General features: G+C 41.7%; 2 protein-coding genes across 3 annotated transcripts in view; both read left to right on the top strand.

Moving 5' to 3' along the window:
- LOC310784009 (chondroitin sulfate N-acetylgalactosaminyltransferase 1-like) overlaps window positions 1–3598 on the top strand; it is a 6654-nt gene extending 3056 nt beyond the window's left edge. The window contains exons 5-10 of the mRNA XM_083644964.1: window positions 493–709; window positions 1114–1215; window positions 2015–2196; window positions 2447–2541; window positions 2863–2944; window positions 3068–3598. Coding sequence (XP_083501090.1) covers window positions 493–709; window positions 1114–1215; window positions 2015–2196; window positions 2447–2541; window positions 2863–2944; window positions 3068–3342 — 953 coding nt within the window. The 3' untranslated portion in view covers window positions 3343–3598. The remainder of the gene's footprint in view (window positions 1–492; window positions 710–1113; window positions 1216–2014; window positions 2197–2446; window positions 2542–2862; window positions 2945–3067) is intronic.
- A 7504-nt stretch (window positions 3599–11102) lies between these two features.
- LOC310784018 (phospholipid phosphatase 1-like) lies at window positions 11103–18751 on the top strand. Of its 2 annotated transcripts, XM_083644974.1 has the most exons (7): window positions 11103–11177; window positions 11291–11454; window positions 13791–13942; window positions 14140–14420; window positions 16227–16284; window positions 17383–17559; window positions 17865–18751. In XM_083644974.1, exons 1-7 carry the CDS (start codon window positions 11149–11151, stop codon window positions 17997–17999), a joined length of 996 nt encoding a protein of 331 aa, XP_083501100.1. In that variant the 5' UTR covers window positions 11103–11148; the 3' UTR covers window positions 18000–18751. The 2 variants fall into 2 exon arrangements, with proteins under 2 accessions (XP_083501100.1, XP_083501101.1); XM_083644975.1 differs by having other exon boundaries at window positions 11155–11454.
- Window positions 18752–20591: the final 1840 nt, after the last annotated feature.

Below are 20591 nucleotides of genomic sequence, written 5' to 3'. Positions count from 1 at the left end.
GCTGCACCAACGGAAGTAGAAAGATTCACACTCACATTCATGCCTGTCCACTTGCTGACCAAAATATTGATGTTTTCTTACTTATCTTTGTATTGCTTTTTATGGTTCTTCTGTGATTTACTACTGTATTTTACTTTGTTTGCAGTTTACAATTGTTAGTAATATATATATATATATATATATATATATATATATATATATATATATATATATATATATATATATATAAACGGATACAATACGCATTTGAAACAGGTATCGATAACAGCGCTATCGATAATAAGTATCGATACAACAAATTAAACCGATACAATAGTCATTAATTTGCAACAGTATCGATACCAGTAGTACTTTCTCTTGTGAAAAATCTAACATACTGATTCATCACCATGGCCTCTGTCCGAAGAACCCACTTCTGTACTTTTGTGAACTTTGTCATCTCCTCTTCTCTCTCTCTCTCTCTCTCTCTCTCTCTCTCTCTCTCTATCACAGGACTGACCCGCACAGAGAGGGACAGAGGGACAGTATATGAGCTGATGTTTAAAGGCGACGCCCCCCAGGACTTCACACAGCTGGTGTTCTTCCGGCCTTTCGGCCCTATGGTGAAAGTGAAGAGCGAGAGAGTCGACACGCACAGCATGCTCATCAACATCATCGTGCCTCTATCCAGGAGGGCCGATGCATTCAGACAGTTCATCAGCAACTTCAGGTGGACGTGCAACAACACAAAGACACACGTACACACACGCACGCACGCACGCACACACACACACACACACATACACACACACACACACACACACACACACACGCACACGCACACACATACACTAGTTGTGATCATATCATGGCATCAATGATCTCTAATTTGGAAGATCTATGTAATTCTGTGTCCTACTTTAACACCTTGGGCAAAGGCCAATAACACAACTGTGTACCTCTTAGAGAATGCATAGAGGGAATTGCATAGATTTTAAAGGCTAGTCTCACAGATATCGAATCGTAGTCCTTGCCTGAGAAAATGTAGTTCTGTGGCTATCGATTTAGATCAACTCTTCAGCCTAATCATCCATATCTGCGTCTATAATGCCTCCCTCTGTATTTTTGGTTCAGAGAAGTATGCATCCAGCGGGACGGCAGGGTCCATCTCACTGTGGTCTACTTTGGCCGTGATGAGATAGACCAGGTGAAAGCCATGCTGGACCAGACCAGCAGGTAAGAGACTCACTTCACAGGACTTGTCAGGTGATGTTACATTGACCTGAGGAAAGGTCATATCGATGTAAAACCTCAATCCAAGATTGCAAATACATTATACTGTATGCATTTTCCCATTAACTTTCAATGAAGCTGAGCAGGTTTTGTCTCCTGATGACACCACAGATTACAGCCTTTAAGCATGGGTACAAGACCCCTCCCCCCCACCCTTGTTTCTTTTTTTTTTTTCTTTTTTTTTTTACTTTGAGTGATATGGATGGATTGAAGAATGAGTACATACTGAGAGGGGAAAAGATTAAGGAAACCAGATTAGTGCATGGCTGTGATGAAATCAGAAATATCCTCGTCACAACTGGAGATGTGTCTGTTCTGTACTGCAGCTATTTTGAGGATAAGATGATAACTGTAAGTGAGAGCGTGTCAGTGTTTTATACTGTAATCAGCTAATCCTCTGAAGCCTCTGGACCCCTCAGAGCATCACACACTGTTGTGTGTAGGGTGTGATGGGAAAATCAGAATATGCAGCAAGGGAATAGCTCGCACAGCTCCATAATCAAATCAGAATACAGCATCTGTCTTTTACAGTTACTGCAGATCTTATCCACTCAGATAACACATTATCTACAGGCTTACTGAGTGCATGAATGTTGGTACAATAGATCCTCTATAGTTTATTGTCAAGTACCGGAAAACTGAGACTTGTTGATGAGACTGTGTTTTCAAATGCGAATTCACTGTAAACTTTAATCAAGACTTTCAAAAGGAACCTCCTTAATCCTCTCTTCTCCCCCCTCAGGGAGACTCGGTTCAGAAGCTTCACATTGATCCAGCTGAATGAGGAGTTTTCTCGTGGGAGGGGCCTAGATGTGGGCGCCCGGGCTTGGAGGCGGAGTCAGAATGTGCTGCTCTTCTTCTGCGATGTTGACATCCGCTTCACCTCTGATTTCCTAACATCCTGTCGACTCAATGCAGAGCCTGGTGAGAGAGGGATATGAGCTATTTCAATGTGTCCTTAAACAACATTTGAAGAATGTATGTGCCCTTGGTCCATACTGTACCTACGCATTTGATTGTATTTGAACAAAGGTTAAGGTTGCGGTTAAAGGTATACTATGTAAAGGTATACTATGTAACTATTACTACATTTTCCAAGCTTTGTCTGGGGGGAGGTCCACAGTCTCAGACTTTGAAAACCCCTGGTTTACAGTCATTGTTTTTCTGTCTCTAGGTAAGAAAGTGTACTACCCAGTGCTCTTCAGCCAGTACAACCCATCTCTTATCTACAGTAATCAGACACATCTCCCCCCTGTTCAACAACAACTGGTAGGTGAAAATGCACCCAAAAGATGTAGAGACAAATGGCAAAACATATTCAAATGAATTAAATTAATCAGAGAGAGAGAGAGAGAGAGAGAGAGAGAGTGAGTGATTGAGTGAGTGAGTGAGTGAGTGAGTGAGTGAGTGAGTGAGAGTGAATGAGAGAGTGAGTAAATGAGTGAGTGAGTGAGTGAGTGAGTGAGAGTGAATGAGAGAGTGAGTAAATGAGTGAGAGTAAATGAATGAGAGTGAGTGAATGAGTAACTGAGTTGGGAGGATGCAAAAGACGGAGCTCTGAACAAAGTGCTGTGACATATTTTAAAACAGGTGATAAACAAGGAAACTGGATTCTGGAGAGACTTTGGGTTCGGCATGACATGCCAATACAGGTCTGACTTCATCAACATCGGTAATGCCACACCTAGCACCTTATTATCATCATCATTATTTCCCCCCCGCACAGACATCAATCCAACGTATGCATCTCCACACTAATGTCTTCTATGCATTATACTTGTGCATTTCCTATCAGGTGGTTTTGACCGTAACATCAAAGGCTGGGGGCTGGAGGACGTGCACCTGTACAGAAAGTACCTTCACAGTAAGCTGATGGTGATTCGCTCCCCATCCCGAGGCCTTTTCCACTTGTGGCACGAGAAGAACTGCGCCGACGAGCTACCTCTGGACAAGTACAAGATGTGTATGCAGACCAAAGCCATGAGTGAAGCCTCGCACGGCCACCTGGGGGAGCTGTTCTTCAGAAAGGAGATTGAGGCCCATCTGAACTCCCAGAAGCAGAGAAACTGAAGGAGTTTATAATGACATGGGGGTTAAGGGAGGGAATAGGCCCTTGATGGCACTATCACGCGACAGGCTGGTTTACCAGGCTAACTATCAGTCACTGTGATGTATGAGATATTCCCTTTGTCTGGTTTTCATTATAATATCTACTTACATTAACTTAAATTATGTCCCAAAACAGAGGCATGGAATATAACAAAAAGCCAAAAGGTGACTTATTTTAAAGTAATCAAGCCATTGCATTGTCTCCCATGGACACAACTTAAATGGAACTGACATCATATCAAATAATGTCTGATGATATTTTTGTGTTAATAAATGTATTAAATGAACTATTTGATCACTGTAGGTTTTCTTTGCACAGAAGAGTGAGAACATGAATGCTAAGGGGCATTAAGAACTGATTCAAACAGTGAGTTTCACTGTTGAATCAATTCACTTAATGACTCAGCAATATTTTGAATTATCTATATCTCACCCCCCCCTCTCTGTCTTCTAATTCAAAGATGGTTTATTGACATGAATACAGAAGTATAGACGGTTTTCACCAGAGCGCAACCCCACAGCACTTCCTTTTTCTCAGCATTCGGCAAACTGCAGAAATATTCACTCGACATCGTTACTTTTGTTTTCGCTGCTCAGCTGTATAGACGGTTTTCACGGAATGGTCAGTCCTGCACTTGAATGTTTTTTTTTCTTTTATGTCCATAGCAAACACTGCAACAGGAAGTGAGCGGGGGTTCAATTTAGAATGTTTTGGTTGTCAAGTTAAAACCGTCTATAGGCTACTCCAAAAGCAACATCAAATAGCTTAACCAGAGTCAGACAGCTATGGACCAAACAACAGCAATGAGAGCAACAACGAATGCTTCAATAATATCATGAATCACTAAATCAATGGACAGCGGACCCCCCCCCCCCCCCCCCCCCAATTAGCATTATGGAAGTCCATCAAGTTGTTAAAGTATGCTGCAAGTGTGTGGTGCACTCTTTTTCTCATAGAATAGACAGTCTGACCGGAAATTCTGTTGCTAGGGAAGTTTATTTCCGCTCAGTTATTGTATCAGCAAATACTGTACTGCAACAGGAAGTGTGGCTAGGGCCAATTTACAATGATTATGTTGTCAAGTTGAAACGGTCTAGTGTATTTTTATTTTGTGAAAGCTTTTCGAAATTACTACATATTTTGAATTTGGATAGATATATAGATTTGGATAGGTTTCTTTAATTCCTTCATAGTAACCACAATGAAGAACGAAGCACTGTTTACTCTCTCCTCTCTCTCTCTCTCTCTGCACACATAATGGCGTAGTCCATAATTTAATAACCTGGCTTTAAAGGAATCCTATAACAAGAATGTGAAGTGTCTGTCCGTCTGTCTGTCTGTCTGTCTGTCTGTCTGTCTGTCTGTCTGTAAGTGAGTGAGCAGAATTGTGTTTGGCCACAGCTATGTCATTTTATTTTTGAATTAGGTAATTAGGTCAAACTGAATGGCAAAAATGGCGAATTAGTGGCCAAAATGCCTCAGCACAGGTTCAGCACCATGGAGAGCTCCTGAGTGGAGCAGCACACAGGTGAGCGAAGTTTAAATCAGCCAGTGAAGTCTGGAGCAGCACACAGGTGAGATTAATTATAATCAGATGCTGAAGAGGATGAAACCCCTCTGGGGAGAGAGAGGAGAGGAGTTGCTAACTCTGCAAGCAAGGCTTACTAAATGGCCATTCACAGAGGGATGAGTAATGAAGCAGCCTGTCTGCTACTTTTCTCATCTAACACAGATGTCTCTTACGAAAAAGAATAGAAATGCTGTAATACATTCTAAAAGGCTCTAGTACCAGCCCAGAACCAGCACTAGGTTCTATAGTTGATTGGATGTGGCTATGAGCCTCCCTACTAAAGCTCCTGTGGTTCCTCTGGTCCTCCCTACTGAAGCTCCTCTGGTTCCTCACTACTGAACCTCCTCTGAGCCTCACTGAAGCTTATTTGGTTCCTCTGAGCCTCACTACTGCAGCTCCATAGTTCCTCTGGGCCTCCCTACTGAAGCTCCTCTGGTTCCTCTGAGCCTCACTACTGAAGCTCCTCTGGTTCCTCTGAGCCTCCCTACTGAAGCTCCTCTGGTTCCTCTGAGCCTCCCTACTGAAGCTTCTCTGGTTCCTCACTACTGAAGTTCCTCTGAGCCTCACTACAGTACAGAAATGTTTTTGATTCCTCTGACCCTCCCTACTGAAGCTCCTCTAGTTCCTCTGACCCTCCCTACTGAAGCTCCTCTGGTTCCTCTGACCCTCCCTACTGAAGCTCCTCTGGTTCCTCTGACCCTCCCTACTGAAGCTCCTCTGGTTCCTCTGAGCCTCACTACTGAAGCTCCTCTAGTTCCTCTGAGCCTCACTACTGAAACTCCTCTGGTTCCTCTGAGCCTCCTGAAACTCGTCTAGCTCCTCTGAGCCTCCCTACTGAAGCTTCTCTGTTCCAGCTAAAAACCAAACTAAGACAAACAAAAATAAGCATTATCTTGTAGCCTATGGACTGCATATTTTGGATGTTGATTGTTTTAAATGCACTGGTCTAAAACAGGTCTACTATTATCCTGGGCTAGCTAAATCGTAGTCTACACACAACGTTGAAATACAACATTATTGTGCTCAGATAGGCTAATTATTTTGTAGCCTATAGACGCTTTTAATTTGACAACATAAACATTCAAAATTGCCCCTAGCTTACTTCCTGTTGCAATGTTTGCTAATGCAATAGGTGACAGGAAATAAGATAGGGTTCAAACTGTTCCCATAGCAACCCAATTCCGTGAAAACCGTCTATATGGACATATGGTGCAATTTTTTTTATATTTATAGATGTTTATGCATATTAATTGCTAACTAGAATGTCTACATTTCCTAACGAAAATGTAATTGTGCTTGCTGTCCTCGCCATGCACCGCCTGGCTTCCAAAGTCCCTGCCCATGGACCTAGGGGGACTAAGTAGTTATGGGGGTGCCTATGTGAGTAAAAGGACTTTGGAGTAGAAGTACTTGGTAGGTGGGGAAGTCAGACTGGTTGTAGCCTACTAGAGAGACACAAAAGGCTGGCCTAATCTCTGCAATCTAAAACTACATTACCTGCAAACTACAGCATCAATAATTACCATGTATTGTAAATGTCTCCAACTGTCTCAAGGAAAATAGGACATGATAACCTCCAGAGAAGTAGTATTCCTTGTAGTGTCATTCATGTTTATGGTTGTGACAACAACTGTTTACAAAACTAGCAGGCTTACCAGAGCTGCAAACACACAAGTGAAAAGCTATCAATGGCTGCATCTAATCAGCCAGTAACTAATGTAGGCTATCTTCCATTATGTTAGTGTAAGAAGTCAAATGTACTGATAATAGTCCCTGGTCACCAAAGTAATGTTACCCTTTTAGTTTTGTTACAGAGTTGCTGATCGGTTGTCATGTGTCCAGTCAGCCAGAGAAGCTGCTTGGGTAGCATGCTAACTAACGCCTAACGCAGTGGTTCTCAACTGGTGTAGCCTCAGGACCCACTATTTTCCTTGTCATGAAGTCGCGACCCAAATTTCAGATTTTTTTTTAAACCACTCAAATTTATTGCACAAAAAATAGCGCATTTATTTAATACACAATGCCTTCATGCACTGTCAAATGAACAAAAAAGTGCAACAGAAGTGCAACTACGGCTAAAAACCAATTGAAATAAGGCAGACTTGAATTACAGGCCTATATGTTTTTAAATTTAAACAAGTCAAACTGGTCATGGTCAGAAAGTCTTATTTGAACTGTATGAAATATGAAATAAAAGGCAGACTTTTCTTGAATCACAGGCAGGCTATATGCTTTTTAGTTAAACTGGTCATAACTTTTAATTAAACTGGGGCCATGCTAATCCAGTTTCAATCATCTGAATTGAACTAAAATTAAATATGAAATGAAAAGGCAGACTTCTCTTGAATTACAGGCAGAGCATATGCTTCAGCTTGTTAAACAAGTGAAACTGGTCAGGCTAATCCAGTTTCAATAATCTGAATTTAAAAAAAAAAAAAAAAAAAAAAAAAAAAAAGTACTGTACTGTAAATGTCCGCGACCCAATCAAAACGGCCCCGCGACGCTACCCACCAGTTGAGAAACGCTGGCCTAACGCTAGCATTAGCTCAATTAGCTTGTTGCAACTAGTCCCAAACATTGATGAACAGTGTGTCCTAACGCCAGGGGGACAAGGTGTTTGTTTTGGCTGGCTGAGGTTAGCCTATAAGGCACAGTTGTTGTGGCTAACAGCCTCCATTCACACTAGGCTATTCACACTAGGCTATCTCTTCCATTATGTTTTCAAACCCAGCTGGCTGTATAAAATGAACAACCACAAAGTGGTGACACTTACCCATGGGTTCAGTTCATTTTGTTCATTCATTGTTTTCTGGACATGTTACCATGCTACATTAACACAGCAGCTAACAGAACAGACAGGCCTCCCATGGTTGGCGACAAGTGTATATCATTCTCTGGCCACATGTACCAGTGGTAAATGTGGCCACAACCCCCTTCCTCGAGTGGTAAATTTCTTTTCTACAACAGCATAAGTGAATACTGTATTCCGCCTTTCGTCTCCTTTTCATCTGCTCCTCCGCCTTTCGTCTCCTTTTCATCTGCTCCTCCGCCTTTCGTCTCCTTTTCATCTGCTCCTCCGCCTTTCGTCTCCTTTTCATCTGCTCCTCCGCCTTTCGTCTCCTTTTCATCTGCTCCTCCGCCTTTCGTCTCCTTTTCATCTGCTCCTCCGCCTTTCGTCTCCTTTTCATCTGCTCCTCCGCCTTTCGTCTCCTTTTCATCTGCTCCTCCGCCTTTCGTCTCCTTTTCATTTGCTCCTCCGCCTTTCGTCTCCTTTTCATCTGCTCCTCCGCCTTTCGTCTCCTTTTCATCTGCTCCTCCGCCTTTCGTCTCCTTTTCATCTGCTCCTCCGCCTTTCGTCTCCTTTTCATCTGCTCCTCCGCCTTTCGTCTCCTTTTCATCTGCTCCTCCGCCTTTCGTCTCCTTTTCATCTGCTCCTCCGCCTTTCGTCTCCTTTTCATCTGCTCCTCCGCCTTTCGTCTCCTTTTCATTTTGAGGTCTGGCATGTCTATGTGGCGCAAAAATTGGGGGAGTTATTACGCGCCAAACTTTTTGGCAGATAGAATAAGAATAATATTAAGTATGTCGGACTTCAAGATTGTGCCTTGCTTGTCAGCAAGCACAATAATAATATTTTGCCTATGTGTGTTCAAAGGGCTAATTCATCGACACTGGGTCAGTAATTGACAGACAATGTGTCTGTTATCATTTTGATAATAGACGTGCTAGTCATTTATCATCAAGTAAGAATACCAAACCTATGCTGGTTACAGTTTCACAAATTCTAATCATATAATTCATAGCAGCTGAAGATGAAATGGCAGCTGAAGATGAAATGGCAGCTGAAGATGAAATGGCAGCTGAAGCATAACAGAGGAGATGAAACATAACAGAGGAGATGAAACATAACAGAGGAGATGAAACATAACAGAGGAGATGAAACATAACAGAGAGGGGATGAAACATAACAGAGGAGATGAAACATAACAGAGGAGATGAAACATAACAGAGAGGGGATGAAACATAACAGAGGAGATGAAACATAACAGAGGAGATGAAACATAACAGAGCAGATGAAACATAACAGAGGAGATGAAACATAACAGAGGAGATGAAACATAACAGAGGAGATGAAACATAACAGAGCAGATGAAACATAACAGAGGGGATGAAACATAACAGAGGAGATGAAACATAACAGAGGAGATGAAACATAACAGAGCAGATGAAACATAACAGAGGGGATGAAACATAAAAGTGTCAAGTGTCATACAAGAAGGAAGGCTGGCCATAATGAGAATGAATCCGCACTTCCTGCCGCCCTTCAAAATAAAACAATTTAGAAGGGACAGGCACTGAATGCTGCTATAGCGCCCCCTAAAGGCGAAATGACAAAATACTTCTCCTATAGGCTCAGAGTACATCCGTCCACACCTGTACCAAGTTTGGTTAGCATCGGACGATTTTTGTGAAATAGGCCCCACCCACAGAAGATTGGAAGTGGATTATATCGCAACGGTGCGTTTTTTTCAAGAACTTCCAAATCAGTGTTGTGCAGGACAGTCCCCACATGATGTGTGCGTTGGTTTGGTGAAGATTGGACAAAATTTCAAGGAGAAATGGCAAAAAAACTGTTTTGGACAAAATGCAAAATGGCGGGAAATCTAGTCAGACGCAAATGGGCGTGGCCTAGTTGAGTAGATGCGGGAGGACCCAAGGAATCCAGGGAATAAATAATTTTGATGATAGACCCTACGGGTCAAAAGTTATGGACCAAAAGGTAAGGAGGGCTGTTATAGCGCCACCATCTGGTCAATTGGTGCAATTTTTTAGGGTATAGTAAAAGACCCCTCAGTGCACCTCCCTACCAAGTTTCGTAGCTCTAGCTGTTATGGTTTCTGAATTACAGCTAATTTACTGCAAGATTTTTCCAAACCCCATGCAAGTCAATGGGGAAAAAAATGGCGCTTAATGGCGAATTGCGGCCAAACCGCTTTCACAAACCCTTAGCAAAGTCATAGCACACCTGTCCTCAATAAGCCGGTCATTTTGAGGTCTGGCATGTCTATGTGGCGCAAAAATTGGGGGAGTTATTACGCGCCAAACTTTTTGGCAGATAGAATAAGAATAATATTAAGTATGTCGGACTTCAAGATTGTGCCTTGCTTGTCAGCAAGCACAATAATTACTAATGAATAATCCTGGGCTATATGAGAGCTAAAACACAGAAGACTACATTGAAACCACTGTGCTCAGTGAAGTGGCTATTTATAGGCGGGCCACACGCTGATGTAACGGAGCAGCTCCGCATCGGGCGACGGCTGTCGTAGCGCCAAAGCAGACACGCGATAGGTCCGACGGTCCGACACGCCTGCTACCGGTTTCCCTGTGTGATGCTGCCTTCAAGTACACGCAAGTCGTAAACTGAGAAACTATCAACTGTGGATTTCTGGAGCGGTTAAGTTAATTTAATAAAGAACAAAATATATATATAGGTAATAATAATAATAATAATAATAATAATAATAATAATAATAATAATAATAATAATAATAATAATAATAATAATAACCATCATCATAATCATAAAATCACCAAAAAGGTGACCTAAAAGAAAAACAAATAGCCCAAATATAAGCAGATGTCTAATATTATTTGTAAATAATGCAAGATCATACAATGATAAAATAGCTACTTTTACTGTTGTTTTTGTTGCTACTACTGCTACTATTAGGCTGCTGCTGCTACTACTACTACTATTAGCCTACTACTACTACTACTACTAGTAGATACTAGTAGTACTACTACTACTACTAGTAGTAGATAGTAGTGTTTTACAAAGTGTTTTACAAAGTGCTGTAAAGAGATTAAAAGAGAGGATAAAGGATAGCAGAAATAGCATAAAGAGATCACAGAGAAAGCAGTCACACGTATGCTAGGGGGGGAACTTCGGGAAAAAATAAGATAACGACAAAAGAAGGGCAGGTGGGGAGAGGGGCATACATGAAATAACAGATAAACTAGGAACAGGCATTGACTGTATATAGGTTGGGTCGTAATTGCAATATTTCCGACGGTACTTGAAGGCAACAACAATCACAACTGGAGACGAGCCCTTCGACTTGCAGTACCGGTGGTCGGTCTATCATTGGACAGGACAGTAGGCTGTTATTATGAGCTGAAGACGCCCAGCTGTATTATGAAGTTGGTTTGTGAGACGTTGAGAGGGTGAGAGGCAATTCACATGTCTGGTGTTAGATTAGATTTAGCCAATAGTTGAGTGTTTATGAGAGATGCTTTGTAGAGCATAGTATTTTACCTTATTTTCTTTGTACAAATAGCGAGACATGTGCGACAGATAGGCTGTCTCTCGTCTCGCCGAAACCCAGCCGGTGGCCGCTCAGTCGAGACTCGACAGTTTTTGTAAAGAGCCGAAGAGGACGCAACATGTTTGAAACCAGAGCGATCCCGTTCATCGTCCTAGACATTGCCTGCACTTTCCTTGGTACGTAAAGCTGATTCATACCTGCCTGTTTATCCTCCCCATTTACCAGGCATTGTTGGTTGAAGCATCAAACTGAAACTGTATACTGAAATAGTTGTAAAGGCTCTAAATAGTCGCCAAAAGGGTCTAACCAGGCCTTTCAAGTGGTTCAGATAAATACCTAAGGAGGCTTGAGGTTTTGGAACCCAGTAAGTTGGAAAATTGGGCCACGGCTAAATTAAAGGCCCACCCTGTGTGACTTTTTCCAAGGAGCGTAGTATTTTTAGCTCAGTTTGACAATCTTTGTGATATGATTACATACAGTGTTTGTAATGTAATCATATCACAAAAATGTTCATTCATTTGTAATATGCAGTCAAACAGAAAATAGGCTGAGATATTGCCAGTGGAACTTCTTGTATAATAGTTTGGGCAAACACATTGAGGCAGCTGCTATTTCAGCATAATTTCTTTGACTAGCCACCACATTCAATAGATTTTTCCAGTAGCCTAGAGAGATAGTGTTGTGCAAATAACATTTCCCATGACTAATCATTCCAGGGTGTGTAGTGTCTTGTGGTGAGCTTTGCACCCACATTCTGCAGTGCCAAAGTAGCTACCTGCCTATCCCTCTAATGGTTAGAGGGATATTATCTCTAATCTAATGATTTTTTTTTAATTGGTTAAGTGGTCCTTGGTCTGAAAAAGTTTGAGAAACACTGTTCTAATCTAACATCACTGTTGCTTGTTATGTTTTGTGGAACCTGTCTTTTCTCTCTCCATAGAATGTACATAACTGTAACTATAATAGCCTACCTACTGATACACCAATCATAAGACAGAATGATGAACCACGCATTATATACTTGCCTATATACTCATCTCTTTGATTAGGCCTCTCCTCTCTTCCTTTTCCCCTTCTTTTCCTTTCTTTGTTCATGTGTTAAGAGTTGCTCTTCAGGTCGAGGCGTCTCTTCCACGTTAATAGGGATGCACCGATATGAAAATTTTGGCCGATGCCGATAACCGATATTAACATTGCCGATGTCGATGTGATCTGTATAAAAACACATTTCTATGATAATAAAATTTTGTACATACTGAAAAACACATGTAAACACTGAATTTGAAAAAGTAATGCATTTCTTTATTTCAAAAACATTTGTAAAAGCGCATAAATCATAGATTTACTGCATTATTTCATTTCAATGTGAAGAATTTGGCTGATACCGATAACCGATATTAACATTGCAACATCGGACCGATACCGATATGTTAAAAAATGACTAACATCGGCCGATACCGATATGATTGCCGATATATCGTGCATCCTTACTCGTTAACGTAGATAATCTATAGAAAGATCAAACCTAAGTCACAGTAGGCTATAATGCAACACTACGGCAGTAGTGCAATTATGTCTGCATTAGGACCAATAAAAATATAGCACACGTAGGCCACATTGCATTAGTTCTAAAAGGGCTAACAGGCCTACTCAAAGGGCAGTGACTGTACGATAACTCATTTAGCCCACGGCACCAAGATATATGACTTCACGTGTGTAACAAATAAGTATATCACAGAGAGATCATCTTGTTCATTTGGACTAATGGCTTGAAGCGTGTCTGCCATTGCAGACTCATCCTGCAGTATGTGAAAACCGACTGTGTGAAGTTGACTCACTCATTAGGTCATTGGGATGAGTGCACTTAAGTGCTTTAGTTCAGCCAGAACACTCTTTTGTCATCTCTGTCCAGTTTTGCAACATTCTGTAAAATCTCTACAGGAAGTGAGTGTAAGAAGGGAGGGGGAGAAAGAGTGTATAATCCAATCAAGTCATAGCATGTCTAATGCTGCTGATACCCGTAGGCTACAGAGATGATGGATAATATCATAATGCTTATCACAACTTTATTGTTTTATTATATTATGCAAAAAATAAGACTTCAGCGTCAGAAATGTGTGTCCCATTTGAGCTCCTTTGCTTGTTTTTGCATTATTATTGATCCGCAGCAAGTGAAGCAATCAAGCGATCTAATTCAGTGATTGTGTAACAGCATAGACTAGTTACACTGTAACAAGTAACTGCATGAGTGCATTATAGTACATTTCTGAAAACCACAAGAGCCACTCATGAAAAACATTCTCATCTACGTCTTTAGGGAGGGGGATAACGGATTTATTTTCTTCTTACTAAATCCTAGGGGTAGTATTACTGTGGGAAATGCGTAATCGATTGCTATAGAATCTCAATAACATTAGTATTTTGTATCTGCTATTTGTCATGTGTATTTTCATGTACTTTTGATGTGAAATCGAGCTGCTTGTGATTTAAGTCTCCCCCTTCTCTTCACCAGTTGGACTTCCATTTTTTGTCCTCACGTCTCAACACAACCCATTCAAACGGGGTTTCTTTTGTAACGATGAGTCTATCAGATACCCCTTCAAAGAGGACACCATATCCTACCAGCTGCTGGGCGGAGTCATGATCCCATTCACAATGATTGTGGCAAGTGAACAATTTTCTCACTTCTACAAGTTCTCAGACGTTACAATGTCACAACAAAAGGAGTCTGTCAGACTGTTTTGTCTTATTATTGTAATTTGCTGTTTTTGCTCACCTCATCTCAGGTGGTTGTGTTTATTCAAGGCATGTGCATATTTGCTCGAGAAACTGGTTGTTCAACGTTCAGTCTCCTGTTGCAGGTGATCTGTGGCGAGTGCCTTTCTGTCTACATGTCTCACTTAAAGAACCAGTCTCTGGGGACCGGCTATGTGGCGTGTGTCTACAAGGCGGTGGGGAGCTATCTGTTCGGGGCTGCTGCCAGCCAGTCTCTGACAGACATAGCCAAGTACTCCATCGGCCGCTTACGGCCTCACTTCCTGGCTGTGTGCAAGCCAAACTGGGAACGCATCAACTGCAAGTCAGGCGGGTACGTCGAGAACTTCACCTGCACCGGGGACACGTTCCTGGTGGATGAAGCAAGGTAACAGCCTCCACACCGGCATAAAACAGCCTGGTTATTTTATTTATAGCTTTACAATAGATGTTAACTGTTAAAAGCTTTCATCCCGTAAAGCCAAATTCATCCTTTCATATTGAGCTTAACAGCCTGGCAATCATGTCCTCATCTATCTATCTATACTATAATAACGGGATCGTCTGTCACTCTCTCTGTCTCGCTCTCTGTCTCTGTCCTTCGCGTATCTCGAGGTTAACACGATAAACACGTTCAATATTTGAATATGTGTCTTCAGTTCTGCGCTCCCTTCAAGCTCCAACTGATCGTTAGGGAGGTGTGAACAGTCAACACAGGGTCGTTAATTAAGTCAACGTGGACTCCTAAGTTGAGAGTGAATGGCCGGGGGGGGGGGTTGAGAGAATGGTAGGAGAACATGTAAATACATGTTCTCCTACCATTCTCTCTGAATGCTGAATAAGCAGCATTAATATTCAAGTCTGCTATGAATAAAATCAAGGGGAAATAATCAGGAGAGCTCATGGGTCTTAGTTAAGTGAGATTTCTGAGAGATTTTTATGTGGCTATAATGGTAGGCTATAATGAGTCACGCATTCAGAAATAATATCCTCTAGGGCAGTGGTTCTCAAATGGGGGTCCGGGGACCCTCAGGGGTCCATGGCAGTTTACCAGGGGGTCCGCGATAAGTTTTCAGGGGGAGGGGGACTTTTTGTGTGTGCAAAAGCTTCATAGTTCAACGAAAATATGCTTCTAAAATGGTTCATGGATTACATTCTAATCTGACAAACCTATCAATTTAAATGTCAAGCACGTTAGCGTGGAAACAAGCTGAGCCCAAAATCACAAATCAGAATGAGGGGGTCCCTGGTATATTTTCTATCTTATAAGGGGTCCTTGGCTGAAAAACGTTTGAGAACCTCTGCTCTAGGGCAACACCACTTCCAGGAACCCCCATCCTGTGTAAGTAGGGTTCCCAGAGTAAAACCTGGCCATTTCCACCACTGTTTATGGATGAGCATCATCTGCTGCATGCCATCGAGAACCGTTGGTCGGATCGACTTCAACCTTTGGGAGTGTGCCCTATTGTGCAGTGCAGTGCCCTGTTTTTGTGCAATTCGGCATAGCACCACCTACTGGCAACATAAACAATGCTGTTTATCTCAAGAACCGTTCGTCCGATCGACTTCAACTTTGGGGAGTGCGCTTACGGGGACTCAAGGGAGTGCAGGGAGCTGAATTCCGTGCAATTTGGCATAGCGCCACCTACTGGCAAGTGGCAACACAAAAAGCGCTTTATCTCCATAGCCATTCATCTGATCGACTTCAAACTTGGAGAGTGTGCTGCTGGGAACCTGACATAGAACAGTGCCAAATTTTGTGCAATTCGGCACAGCGCCACCTACTGGCAACACAAAAAGCGATTTATCTCGAGAAACATTTGTCCGATTGACTTCAAACTTGGTAAGTGCGCTGCTCGGACCCCGATGGAGTGCGGTGCCGCATTTCATGCAATTTGGACTTATTGTCTATGTATTTTCTTCGCATATCTCGAGAACCGTTTGTTGGATCGACTTGCGCTTAGGGGGACCTGACAGAGTGCAGTGTGTGTGCGGGGGGGAGCGCTCACGGGGTGGTGCATGGGGGAACGGGCACTGCACTAGTCTTATAATAATGATATGATCATGATAGAGTCTGATTATGGTAGACCTTCTGTGATGGGAATCTAACTCACACACATCATCTATGAACGTGCGTAATGACATGTTTGCTGACTAGTTTTTCATTCAAAATCTCTCTGTTTCTCTTTTGTAGAGTTTCCTTCTACTCGGGCCATTCGTCCTTCTCCATGTACTGCATGCTGTTCCTTGTAGTGAGTACCGTACATTATCTTCCATTACAGTTCAATTTTGGTTCACCATTAGTGCTATTCACTTGGAAAATTCACTCTTAACAAACAAAGGCACATTACTTGACAAAAATGTATACCTACCAGTACTTATGTTATTGTTGATGCTGAAACCATAACAACAGTGTACTAAAGACACATTCACATCAAGAATATCTATAAAGATACCAATCTTTTATTGATTGTCACTCTTTTGCTTTGGCAACATACTGAAGTATTTAATGGCAATAAAGAATATTTGAATTAGAATTGTATAACTCTATATAGCCTATGTTGTTGCTCAAGCATTCACACTACAGCGTTTCCTATCGTGTCGACTCTCCACTACAAATTCATTCATATGGGATTATATCCTGATTCAGCGCAGCTGTCGTGGATTCGCTTCTATAAGATGCACATAGTAATCACATCACCTGTGTGATTGCCACCACGTGCTGCACACACACACACACACACACACACACACACACACACACACACACACACACACACACACACAGGCCATGGGTGTGTACATATGGCATATCCATGTCTGGTCTATTTGAGTACAGATGTGACTGATGGTGGTACATCTTATTTGAACTGCCACTTCAGGCTCCAGCAGGAGCAGTTGGGTCTGCTTGGTTACCTCGCGGTGTGTCTTACAGAGGTAATCCCATATGAATGAATTTGTAGTGGAGAGTCTCCACTCAGGTAACCTGGGTTGCAATGTAACACACCGATACCTGCACTAATTCACCTGCCTCCTTCTTTCCTAGAACTTTAATTTGATTGGTTGAACATTATCATCCAAAAATCATCCATGTTTTTTGCATGCAAAAAATGGCTCTGAGATTGACATGAGCGAAATATATAGTTAACATTTTGGATGCTTTTATAGTTATTGTTGTTGTCGTGTTGACATTGACATTATGTTTACTTTGAATGATTTAACTTTTTCTATAGTTATCTTAATAGTTATCATTCTAGATTTGAATTGGACTTTAGGTGTGACTCCCAAGCTAATTTATTCATTTCCACTTCTCGGCCTGTCTGTTCTGTCTCTCCCTCTGCCCTCTGTAGCTGTACATCCAGGCCAGACTGAAGTCAGAATGGGCGAGGCTTCTGCGCCCTACCATCCAATTCTTCCTGATTTCCACAGCTCTGTATGTGGGACTGTCGCGAGTGTCTGACTACAAACATCACTGGAGCGATGTGCTCGCCGGCCTCTGGCAGGGTGCTATGGTGGCTGTTCTCACCGTGAGTTTCACCGTCACACCTGAACTGAACCCCTTTGAATAATACAAATGATGTCATCATGTCACAGAATAGAATGAAAAAAAAAATCCATGGGATAATGTCTGTGTGTGTGTTTGTGGGGGGGGGCCCCCTGAGCCGGTTGTGCTCAGGGGGCATCAGGCTCTGGGTGTGGGGGTGATAAAGACTGTTCTCTTTTGGATAGTACAATTCCAATAACTGGGAAAGCACAGTGGAATGTGTTCTCTCTTTGTTTGGTCTCATTCTTTCTGATTATTATATTTACAGTCTTGCTTCTTTCCTCGCAGGTTTCCTTTGTGTCGGGCTTCTTCAAACAACCAGTTGACCCAGTGGTGACCCAGATGGAGGAAGTCTCACACAACACGTTACAGGACAACAATCCTTCCAACGGGAACCAGAACCACTACGGCAGCACTGACTGAAACGGAGACCGTTAGGGCCACGGGCCCTTCAAATGGTTCTGGATGACCACAGAGCATCAATGCACTGCAGGTCTTAACTTTGCCATTAACTGCTGGCTGTTTCGATACATCTCTTCAACATAATTTGCCCGCAGAGCCAATGATGCAGGCGGCAGGCTCTAGCCGTTACCTTTGGTGTGGCATGTAAACTTCAACTACAGGAAGAAAAGTGCACTAAGAAAAACTATGCTTTTTACTTTACTCCAGTAAAGAGAAGCAGGCGTTTCTATCAGGTTTTTATGCAAATCCATCATGTTATAGTGTGTATATAACATAATTTATGTAATGATTGATGAGACAACATACAGTATATTGGATTTGCTTTAAAAAAAACTATTTCATTCCTTTTTTTTTTACAGTGTGAGCTTGTTGGAATTGTGGTTACTAGTATATATTGGTCTGAGGCTGTCGTCATGGATGAATTAAGTTCCATTTGCCTAGAATATAATGAGCGTCTGTGTGCAGTGCACACTGCGAGCAGGCCTGTAGGCCAGCTACCTGTGAATAAGAGAAGCTGGGCTGTCCTTAAACACAACATGGATACTGAACTCAGATATTTATACTTTGGATTATGGCCTTAGTCAGATTGTTGCTGCTACTTGCTCTAAAGTCCCCTCCCTGATATCATTCCACCTCAACATTTGTAAATAATATGATTTCTGGTGGAAAATGCAATGTTTTTTTTTTTTTTTTTTTTTTTACAGTTTGTATAAAGCTCCTTGTGTTTGTTCATGGAACAGCTCAGAAGCTATAAATAATATTGTTTAGAGCAGTATGGGGGGGGGGGGGGGTTGCAAATAAAAATAATTCCATTTTGCTACTTTGTTAGAAATGAATCAGATGGTTTCTGTGTGTTTTGTAGTTTTGTCTTTTTACAACCTTTTTTTCAGGTATCATGGTAGATTAACACATGGCATCGGAAGAGAAACTAAGGGTGGGATTCAGAAACCAAATCCCCTCAGAAATGAGGGGAAACAGGTCAAAGTGCTCTCAAACATGACAATGGTGTGGTGGCTCATCCATTGTCTACTCTGCACAGCCAGCCCATAGAAACCACCAGCATGCAAATGTAAAGAATCCTCACAGTCCAATGTGGAATGTTGTTTGTTATCCCAGTGCAGTTTGGAAGCAAGAGCAGATTGGCGGGACACTCCAGCCTGAGTCCAGGAAGAGTTGTGCCAGGTTCAGAGGTCGACTTGTCTTCACCCAGAGAGGGGTGATCCTTCCTGGGCTGCAAGGCCGACCATCTTTAGCTTTAGCTTTAGAGGTGAAATCCTATTAGAGTGGCTGAGAGAACAAGGCTAAAGAGATGCTTCACACTTCACTGCAGTAAATCAAAGTTAACTTTACTTTGTTTCATCGCCCCTGACCCTGAATAGGAATAAGCAGGAATGAAAAGCTACAATTTTTGAAAAATGTATCATTGTGATAGTCCAATGTTTATACATAATCATTTAGAATCATAGTCATATGGCAAAAGTTGATGTGTGTTCATGATAAAATGCCCTGTTAAACACGTTTTAATCCTAAAATTAACTCTAAACCAGACCGTTTTTCCACAATATTGTGGTCATTACCTGAAACTCGGTAGACGTTTTAGTGGCATGAAGTCAGGTATCAGCATTGCACAATCCAAATAAAGTGTGATCATAGTTTACACTGAAAGGAATTGCATTATTTTGACTAAAATACTGAATTAATGTACATCACTACTTCTCTGTGAATTTAAGACATTCATCATCATCACTTTATTTGTCAGACACAAGGTCCAATAAAAAAAACAATAGGCTACATATAAAACAGGTAAACAACACAATAAGAGCAACTCAACAATTCTACAATAAGGCACTGTACCAGTGTTTCCAGATGGAAGTGTCTAGTGTCACTGAGATTGGGTTGAGACTGCAACATAATCAGCATTCTTTGCAGAATAGCATAATGGGGAAACAGTTATTTCCCATTTCAGTTCCTCTTTTAAGATTCAAACATTTCCCTTATCAAGCTGGATATTCGTACGGAATGTTACACATAACTTGGCATGTAATTTCTTGAGGAAATGTGTTCATGTGACTGAATTGGGAATGTCTTCCTGAGGAAACTATTGTCAGAAAAGAGCAAATTTGATTATGGCACAAAACATTACTTTAGTTGTTCACAATTGAGATATGAGGGGCTCCACACACAGTGCTATCTAGGTGGAATTTGCAGTGATATAGAGCTTTATATTACTCTCCAAGTACTTGACTTTGAAACTATGCGTGCAACACGGAAATAAATAAGCAGTGATGTAGACATAGGAAGGTTGAAATGACTGGTGAAATTTTCCGGGGAGATTGCAGGGAAGGGAAGTAAAAGAAATGAAAAACAATGCATGTTGAAGTTAAGCAAAAGGTGTGTATTATGAACGAGTTGAATGTATCACTAAGAGAGGGAATTGGAAATTGGAACTATGAATGCAAAAATGTCAATGACAAATATTTAATACACAGAGGCACCATGGTTCAAAGTCCATTTTCCCATTCATTGAGTTTGCCTCAAATTTGTGTCTCAAAT

The sequence above is a fragment of the Poromitra crassiceps genome (assembly GCF_964638095.1).
Source record: "Poromitra crassiceps genome assembly, chromosome: 10".
Taxonomy (NCBI): Eukaryota; Metazoa; Chordata; class Actinopteri; order Beryciformes; family Melamphaidae; genus Poromitra; species Poromitra crassiceps.
This window is presented reverse-complemented; position numbering and strand designations above follow the sequence as displayed.